General features: G+C 48.8%; 1 protein-coding gene across 1 annotated transcript; it reads left to right on the top strand.

Moving 5' to 3' along the window:
* The first annotated feature begins 423 nt into the window (after positions 1–423).
* NANOS2 (nanos C2HC-type zinc finger 2) lies at positions 424–849 on the top strand. The gene has a single exon (XM_049900251.1). The coding sequence runs from the start codon at positions 424–426 to the stop codon at positions 847–849; it is 426 nt and encodes a 141-aa protein (XP_049756208.1).
* Positions 850–9708: the final 8859 nt, after the last annotated feature.

Here is a 9708-nt window from a genome sequence, read left to right as displayed (position 1 = left end):
ACTCAACTTTGCTACTAGAAATGGCTCTGGGGTATATGGAGGGGGCAGCTGGCCCTCTAGTCCGGGAGAAGGGGAGGGTAGGGGGCGGGAGGCATTAGCAAACGTGGAACATCATTGAATGCATAGGGAAACTGAGGACTAAGGATGGGTAGGTTCTTCCTGGAGGTTACAGACCACCTTGGAGGTAGAGCAGAAACCCGAGACCAGGGTACTGTCCTCCTGCAGGGTCTCCTTGAGTGACTAGAGTCAGATGGGGGTCACACGTAGGGAGTGGGCCCTTTAAATTCTAAGCTCCACCTTTGCTTAGAAGGGGCTCTAGGGAGTATAAAGGGGGGTGCAGCTCCTCTCTGCTCTGCACAGCTTCTGCTACTCCTCCCCAGCCCCAGCCCCCCTCCATCTACCCACCAACCCCGCCCCGGCGCCATGCAGCTGCCCCCCTTTGACATGTGGAAGGACTACTTCAACCTGAGCCAGGTGGTATTGGAGCTGATCCAGAGTCAGGGGCAAAGGCCAGAGGCCCAAAGCGTTGAAGAGGCAAGACCCGGGCCACCGCTGGGGCGGAATGAGGGGCCGGGAGTGCTGAGAGGGCCAGGGGCCAGCGGGGGCCTGTCCAACCTGTGCAATTTCTGCAAGCACAACGGTGAGTCCCGCCACGTCTACTCTTCACACCAGCTGAAGACACCAGAGGGCGTGGTGATGTGTCCCATCCTGAGGCACTACGTGTGTCCCCTGTGTGGTGCCACTGGGGGGCAGGCCCACACGCTCAAGTATTGCCCACTCAACGGCGGCCAACAGTCCCTCTACCGCCGCAGTGGGCGCAACTCGGCTGGCCGCAAGGTCAAGCGCTGAGGACCATGAGCTACTACGATCTGCACCCCTTAAACCCTCCCTGGATCCCCTGCCCTTTGGAGTCTTTGGCCCTCAGAACTCATCCCTGCTGGATCCCGAATCATAGGGGCCTGTGGGAAAGCCAGGCCAGCCCTGCCCCCTTTGACCTCACAGCCTTGCAGCTCCTTCTGGCCTGAAGTTCATGATCTTCCAAGTTCACGGACATTCTCCCCTTCGACATCTCAGTCCCAGGGCTCCATTCCTTGTGAAATTCTTGGATCCTTGGACCTAGAGGACCCCACTGCGCTTACCCTGGCAGCCCTCAGAATTTGGAGACAGTGACCGAGGCTGGCTTGGACCCTCCACCTCAAGGCCTTCAAGTTGGGGGCCCCACTTGAGAACTGCCTTCTCCACCTTCTTCACTCACCTGAAGACCCACCGCTTCCTCGGGGACCACGCTGGATCGTTCCTTCCCCGCCTTCAGCAGCTCATGCGCCAGGAGCTGGGAGAGGGAAAGGGGAGATGCTGGAGGGACATCATGTCATTGGGGCACCATGTCATGTCAGGCTTATCCTGGAATGGTGAGCCAACATCTTTCTCCTCCCTCTGGTTGTTCTTCCCCTTGTTGGGCCTACTTCTTTCCTGACCCTGACTCCAAATCACCGATGCGTCATTTCTCCCAGAGAGAGACAACCACCCCCCCACCCCAAATCATGATAGTTGGTTAAAGATCATTTTTTTCTTGATTTTTCAACCTTCAATAGTTATGCCAAAGAAGCTCCAGCAGCAAAGAGGTTCTAATGCCCGGATGGGAATGGCAACTGCCTTGGTTTTTGTTTTAGGGGCAAAGTAGAGCCCTGTTGGCATTTTAAGTTGTTGGGTTTCAGTTCAGGCCCAGGGGCTTCAGCTTGGGCTCTGGTCATTAAAGAGCGTTTCTTTGTTGTTTTTGCAATCACTTAGTCTGGTGTGTCTCTCTTCTCACCAGACAGACAAACTGGGGGAGTGGTGGGGGCACTGCATTTTTCCCACAAGCAGGAGGCGGGGTGGGGCAGGGGGGGTCCTGAGTTCCTCTCACCACCTGCCCCCATAATCCTCTAACACGGGTCACCTGTGGATGGGTCCCCGAGTTTCTCCTACCCTCTGCCTGGACCCCAGATTCTCCCTTCACTCCTTCCTCAGGCTCTGTCCTGGGTCCCCCACCCGCCCTGCATGACCATGCATCTTCCAGAACCGAACTTAGAATACTTTTAAAACTTTGGGATATCCCAGGGCCCATTGGAGAGGTGATGAAAATTATGATCCTCACCCCAGGGAAATGGTCATATGTACACAAATATTTATTGAGCACCTATTATGTGCCAGACACCGTTCTAGGGGAGGGAGTGGAGAGACAATAAAATGAATGAATGAATGATAACCAGTTGCCCTTGAGTCAGACTCATGGTGACTCCATGAGTGTGTCAGAGTAGAACTCTGCTCCACAGAGTTTTCAGTGGCTGTGATCCTTTGGAAGTAGATGGCCAGGCCTTTCTTCCCAGGCGCAGCTGAGTGGACTCAAATCTCCAAACTTTGGGTTAGCAGCTGAGCATGTTAACTGTTTGTGTCACCCAGGGGCTACAAATAAATAAATAATATAATGTCAAGTAGGTGGTAAACGCCATGGAGGAAAATAAGGCAGGTTAAGGGGATGGAGAAGGTCCCTGAGTGGTACAAATAGATTGTGCTCGGCTACTAAGCAAAAGCTTGGTGGTTTGAATCCACTCAGCAGTGCTGCAGAAGAAAGGCCTGGCGATGTGATTCTATACGATTACAGCTAAGAAAACCCTGTGGGAGGGAAGCTCTGCTTTGAAGCACATGAGGCTGCCATGAATCAGAACCAACTCCCCAGCAATTTGTTTGAGTTTTGTTTTTGTAAAGGGAATGGAGAGTGAAAGAGGAAGCCAGGGATATCCTTTCTGAGGAGGTGATATTTAAACAGAGTCCAAATCAAACGAGGAAGCTGTGAGAATATCTGGGAGAAGGGTACTCTGGACAGAGGGGACAGAGCATTCAAAGGCCCTGAGATGGGGATGGAGGTGGTGTGTTTGCAGAACAAGCAGGAGGCTAGCCGAAGGAGAGAGCAGATCAGAGAGGTAAGTAGGGTGAGGGCAGTGTTTAGGGCCTGCAGGCGCTGGTGAGAACTTGAACTTTATCGTGCATTCTCAGATTCGGAAATCTACCCTCAGGCTCCCCTCACACAGAACCAAAAACCCCAGTTAAAGATCTCTGCTTGCAAGTCCCCCAAAAGTAGCTAAGTTAAACTAAACAATAGGCAAAAAGGAAGTCCCAAACTTCGCAGTCCAGAACTTATACAGTGGAGCAGGTTGGATGTTGGACATCCCGTGCTTCCCCCATCTGTGTGTGGCCATAGGCGCCTACCATTTTGTTGGGCTCCGTGATTGAATGGAGCCCAACCTGTTCCATTGTATACCGCAAATGTGCACACATGGGCAAATCGGCTGGAGGAAAGGGTGCCTCCTTTTATTTATTTGTTTAAATAATATTTATTGTGTTTTTGGTGAAAGTTTACAGAGCAAATTACGTTCCCACTAAACAATTTCTACACAATTTGCTCAGTGAAATTGGCGACATTTAACACAGTGTGTCAGCTTTCTCATTATTTCCATTGTGGTTGTTCTGTTTCCAGTAATCTAGTTTCCCTGCTCCCTTGCCTTCTCATCTCTGCTTTAGAGCAAGTGTTGACGGTTTGATCCCCTGTAGATTTTTTTTTTAAAGAGAGCAGTACTCGTGGGTGACGTTATTTATTCTAGAGCCAGTCTGTTGTTTTGCTAAAAGATGATCCCATGAAATAATTTTGATTCAAGGTTTAAGGAGGATCTCAGGGCGATAGTCTCGGGGAAGTCCTCCTGTCTCAATTCGTCCAGTAAGTCTGGACTTTTTAAGAATTGGAGTTCTGTTTTGCATTTTGCTCAGGGTGCCCCCTTTTACTTCCCTCTGAGGGGCTGCATCGGGCAGGTAACAGATGATCCTTCAATCTGGGTGATGAAAGCGTTTCACGAAGGGACCACCGGTCAAGTGTGGGCAGCCACTACGGCAAACACAAGGAGGTGGTACCGTACTGGGGGATAGCAGTGGGGCCCCTTAGACCTGGAAAACTGAGGGGAGATAATCTGGGGTCATTATGGCATGACGGGAACATGAAGGGTCTGGAGACGTCATCCAAGGCGAGGTGTCCAGGAGACTGCTGGGCAAATTTCAGAGCCTCCAAAAATGGTAGGTTCCCATTCCCATGGTGGGGATGGTAGTTCCGGGGACTCAGCGTAAAGCTCCCACGCTTCAGGATTCAACGGGAACTCTGTGGGGTTCTAGGTCTATCCTTAGTGAATCCAGTTTTCCTTCTGCGATTCTAAGTGGGTGAAGAACTGGTCCCACTCTCCTTCCTAAGCCCAAATCAGTTGCCATCAAGTTGATTCTGACTCATGGTGACCCCATATGTGTCAGAGTAGAACTGTGCTCCACAGGGTTTTCAGTGGGTCTGGGGCTCAGATGAAAGGGCTCGAGAAAGACACAGTGGTTGTCAGGTTTTTGCTGTTTTTGAATGAATGAAGTCATTCATTCACCAGACACATGAAGTGGCAGGGTAGTGACAGGAGCTGAGGACAGTAAGGAAACCCAGTGAATCATACCCTGATCTCTCTCTCTTTTAGAAGGGGCAGAGTGGGTCTGGAGGGGCCACCGGAGACTTCTGCACAGGGGCTTATGTGCTGGCTGTCGTCCTGCTCGACCTGTGCCCTCTAGAACAGAACAGGACAGGACAGAACAGAACAGAAAAGGATGGGAGACAAAGCAGAAAAGCAAACACAGAGGAATATTTCCTTCTTTCCTCCCTTCCTTCTTCCCTTTCATTCTTCCTTACTAATGCAAGGACTCCCTGGCTGGTGCAAATGGTTAACATGCTTGGCTGCTAACTGAAAAGTTGGAGGTTCAAGTTCACCCAGAGGCACCCTGGAAGAAAGCCCTGGCTATCTGCTCCTGAAAAATCAGCCATTGAAAATCTTTTTCAGCTCCTGCAGCAATTTTCCAAAAAAAGAGAAAAGACCAACACACACTTAAGGTATTCCTTGATAACAGATTGTTAAATAAAAAAAAAAAATCATATCTTCCTAGGGTTAAACACACCACACACACACACACAAAACCCCCAAAACTTGCCCACCACTATTTGTGTTTCTGCAGCCCTCTCCTCTGGGCCCCAGACTCACACGTGTCCAGTAGTCCCTAGAACCTTCTCCCTAAGATGTCCCCAGGTACCCGCCACATCCCTAACTGCCCTTAGTACTGATCCCCAAGATTACTAGCCTCTGGACCCCCATCTCAGGCCCAGCTCCACTATATACCCTGTTATAGGGCTGGAGTCGTGGGCCTTGTCCTTCTCACCACCCCCATTGCCCACCGGTCTCCGAGGCCTGTCTAGTCTGTCACCAAAATTTCTCCATCCTTCTCCTCCTCTCCTTCTTCAAGGTCTTGCCCCAGCTTGCCCCTGACTTCCTGGCCCCAGCCTCACTGTCTCCAACCTCCAAAGGGAACTTTCTAAAGTATAATCCTGACCTTGACCATCCTTGCTGTGGCTCCTACTATGGATTGAATTGTGTCCCCCAAAACCCAAACCAAACCCAGTGATGTCGAGTCGATTCTGACTCATACCGACCCTATAGGACAGAGAAGAACTGCCTCATAGAGACCGCAAAACATGTGTTGTAAATCCTAACCGCTACGTTGTTGTTGATTCCGACTCATAGAGACCTCGTGGGACAGAATAGTACTGCCCTATAGGGTTTCCTAGGTTATAAATCTTTACAGCAGCAGATCACCAGGTCTTTTCTCTTGCAGAGCAGCCGGTGGGTTCAAACTGCCAACTTTTCGGTTAGCAGCTGAGTGCTTTAACCATTGCACCACCAGGGCTCCTCCTAATCCCTATACCTATGGGTGTAATCCCATTTGGGAATGGATTTTCTTTGTTATGTTAAGAGGCCACATCAGCGTATGGTGTGTTTTAAGCCAATCGCCTTTGAGACACAAAAAGAATAGATTAGGACAGAAGAGCAAGCAGAGATGGGGAAGATAGATGCCAAGCCACATGAAGATGACTGAGGAAGAAGCTGAAAAGAGACAAGGACCTTCCTCCAGAGCTGACAGAGAAAAAGCCTTCCACTAGAGCTGGTGCCCTGAATTCAGACTTCTAGCTTCCTAAACCGTGAGAAAATACATTTCTGTTTGTTAAAGCTACCCACTTGCAGTATTTTTGTTATAGCAGCACTAGATGACTAGACATACCAGTGCAGGATGGGTCCTAAACCTAATCACTTCTGAGCTACAAAAAGACCAGTGTAGACACAGAGGCATACACACATGGAGAAAGATAGATGCCATGTGAGGATCCAAGGAGCCACGGAATGCCCAGGACTACTGACAAGGGAGGAATCTATACGACCAAGACACTAATTTGAGAGAAAATAAATTTCTGTTCTTTAAAGCCATCCACTTGTGGTATTTGTCACAGCACCATTTAGGTAAATAAGATACTTCTCTAGTGGCCTTGAGAGAAAGCCCAAATCCTTACCAGGACCTTGTAGATCCTGTGTCGCCTGGCTCCAACGTTTTCCTCCATCCCATCTCCTGTTCCCTCTACCAACTTCCCTTCCCTCCTTCCCTCTCTCTTCCCTTCTCCCCCTCCACCCTTCCCACTTGCCCTGTTTTTGTCCCAAATCTGTGCCTGCAATTTCCTCTCCTGGATCTAATTCCTTTCAGTTTTTTTTTTTTTTTAACTGCAACCCACAGTGAGAAATTCATTTTACATCATGATTCAATACACACATGTATCTGTATCTTTGGCCACTAGCCAAAATGTTGGCAAATCAAACCCACCCAGAGGTACCTGGGAAGACAGCCCTGGCAATCGGCTTCTGAAAGGTCACAGCCCTGAAAACCCTACCTAGGAGTTCTACTCTGTACATATGGGCCATGAGTTGGACCACTCTGAGCTACAACAACTGAAACAAAAGTTTCACAAAATAATAATCATAGTAAAAATGTTGTTGTTGTCAGGTGCCACTGAGTCAGCTGCGACTCATAGCTACCTTATGTATAACAGAACTAAATGTTGCCTGGTGCTGCGCCATCCTCACAGTCATTGCTATGTTTGAACCTGTTGTTGCAATCACTGTGTCAATCCGTTTCATTGAGGGTCTGTTTCTTTTTGCTGACCCTCTGCTTGACCAAGCATGGTGTCCTCCATCGATCAGTCCCTCCTGATGACACATGCAAAGTAAGTGAGTCTCACTGGTCTCACCCCATTTGGAGCAAGGGAGAATGAAGAAAACCAAAGACGCAAAGGAAAGATTAGTTCAAAGGACTAGTGGACCATAACTACCACAGCCTCCACCAGACTGAGGCCAGTATAACTAGATGGTGCCCAGCTACTACCATTGACTGCTGTGACAGGGATCACAATAGAGGGTTCCAGACAGAGCTGGAGAAAAATGTAGAATGAAATCTAACTCACACCCACACAAAAAAAGACCAGACTTACTGGTCTGTCAGAGACTGGAGAAACCCTGAGAGTCTGGCCTCCAGATACCCTTTTAACTCAGTACTGAAGTCACTCCTGAGGTTCACCCTTCAGCCAAAGATTAGACAGGCCCGTAAAACAAAATGAGACTAAATATGGGCACACCAGCCCAGGGACAAGGACAAGAAGGCAGGAGGGGACCAGAAAGCTGGTAATAGGGAACCCAAGGTCAAGAAGGGGAGAGTGTTGACTTGCCATAGGATTGGCAACCAATGTCACAAAACAGTATGTGTATTAATTATTTAATGAGAAACTAATTTGCTCTGGAAACCTTCATCTAAAACACAATTAAAAAAAAAGAATGTAAGTTCCATGACAACAACAACCACAAAGTAAGCAAATCAAAGTCTTGGACAATATTCCATGATCCACAGGGTTTTTATTGGCTGATTTTCAGAAGTAGAATGCCAGGCCTTTCTCCCTAGCATGTCCTAGTCTGAAAGCTCAGCTGAAACCTGTCTACCACGGGTCACCCTGCTGGTATCTGAAATACAGGTGGCATAGCTTCCAGCATCATAGCAGCATGCAAGCCACCACAGCACGACAAATTCACAGAAGGGTCTTTTTAATTACGGAGCAATGAATATGGAAGATAAGGAGTCCTGGTGACACAACAGTTAAGCACTCTGCTGCTAACCAAAGGGTTGGCTGTTTGAACCCACCCAGCAGCTCCTTGGGAGAAAGGCCTGGCAATCTCCTCCCATAAAGATTACAGCCTAGAAAACCCTATGGGGAAGTTCTACTCTGTCACATGAGGTTGCTAGGAGTCAGAACCAACTCTACGGCACCTAACAACAACAACAGCAAATAGGGAAGAGGACAGTGGTTGGTCAGTTGCAGAATTCTAGCCCTCCAGGCAGGAGACCTGGGTTTGGTTCCCAGCCCATGGAACTCATGCACACCCACCACCTATCAATGGAGGTTTGTGTTACTAGGATGCTGAACAGGCTTCCGAGGAGCTTTCAGATTAAAAGGCCAGGGAGTCTACTTCTGAAAATCTGTCAGTGAAAACCCTATGGATTACAGTGTTCTGGTCTGGGGGAAGCCCAGGATCAGGCCGCATTTCCTTTCGTTGTGCACAGGGTCCTCATCAGTCGGTGCCGACTCGGCAGATAACGACCGATTAATCTGTGGAATAACATTTTGCGACTATGTGAAGGTCCTGTTCACGATACATTTTAACGTTTTTAGAAGTGCCTAATCATTACACACAAATGCTTCTTGCTCTGAGGGAGTAAACATTTTAGCTGGGGGTGCAGCCCGGGAGGAAGACAACAGATTAGCAAATACATGAAAAGTTAAGAGGCTCAGAGTATAAACGCCCTAAAGGCAAGAACTTTTGTCCTGTTTACTGCTGCTGTGTCTGTGTTTAGAACAGTATCTGGCCCATATGTTCAATAAATATCTGTTGAAATGAATGAATGGTGTTAAGTGTTACGAAGACTCTAAAACAGGGTCTAAACCCTGGGGTGGGATGGGAAGGCATGGGGTAGAGTTTGTGGCTATTTTTGGTAGGATATTCAGGGAAGACCCCTGTCCATTAGGGGTGTCTTGAGTTCGAAGGAGGAGTGCCTGGGTAGTGCAAATGGCTGACAGGCTCGACTATTAACCTAGAGGTTGGAGGTTTGAGTTCTCCCAGAGGTGCCTAGGAAGAAAGGCCTGGCGATCTATTTCTGAAAAGCCAGCCATTGAAAATCCTATGGAGCACAGCTCTGCCCTGACCCACACGGGGTGGCCAGGAATCGGAGTTGACTTGACACAACTGGCTAGGAGTTTTTGGTTTTGAATTGGAAAGAAAAGGAAAAGCAAATGCAAAACGGCTCAGAGGCAGCAGAAAACTTGGTGTGTTTGATGAGGCGAGAGAGGAAGAGAGGGCTGGGGGGGTGTGGGGTGGAAGAGAACAAGCCAGGCTGAGCCTGGGTCTCCAGGAAGTCGGCTTGAGTATCGTTCCTCAGGTGGAGTGGGACCTTGCAGACCAAGGTGGGGAGTATGGATTTTACATGGAAGCCACTGGGGGGCAGAGTTTGTAAGCAGGGAGTGATATAATTTGAGGTCTCTTTTTACCTCTATCTCTGTGCACCTCTGTCTCTCTTACCTTTTTGGGGACACATTGAGGAATCTGATAAAAGCTATATGTAAACACACACAATTTTGTGTGCAGTTCCAGGGTGTTCACTGGACATGGGCTCAGACTGTCTGTTCCGACAGGTAAACTGAGACTCAAGCCTAGTATTAAGGACCAGAACCTACAG

The sequence above is a fragment of the Elephas maximus genome, chromosome 11, assembly GCF_024166365.1.
Source record: "Elephas maximus indicus isolate mEleMax1 chromosome 11, mEleMax1 primary haplotype, whole genome shotgun sequence".
Taxonomy (NCBI): Eukaryota; Metazoa; Chordata; class Mammalia; order Proboscidea; family Elephantidae; genus Elephas; species Elephas maximus.
Note: the sequence above shows the minus strand (reverse complement) of the source record. Positions and strands in the feature narration are given on the sequence as shown.

Coding starts and splice junctions, on each gene's coding strand:
- NANOS2 (XM_049900251.1), top strand. CDS start 424: ATGCAGCTGCCCCCCTTTGACATGTGGAAGGACTACTTCAACCTGAGC.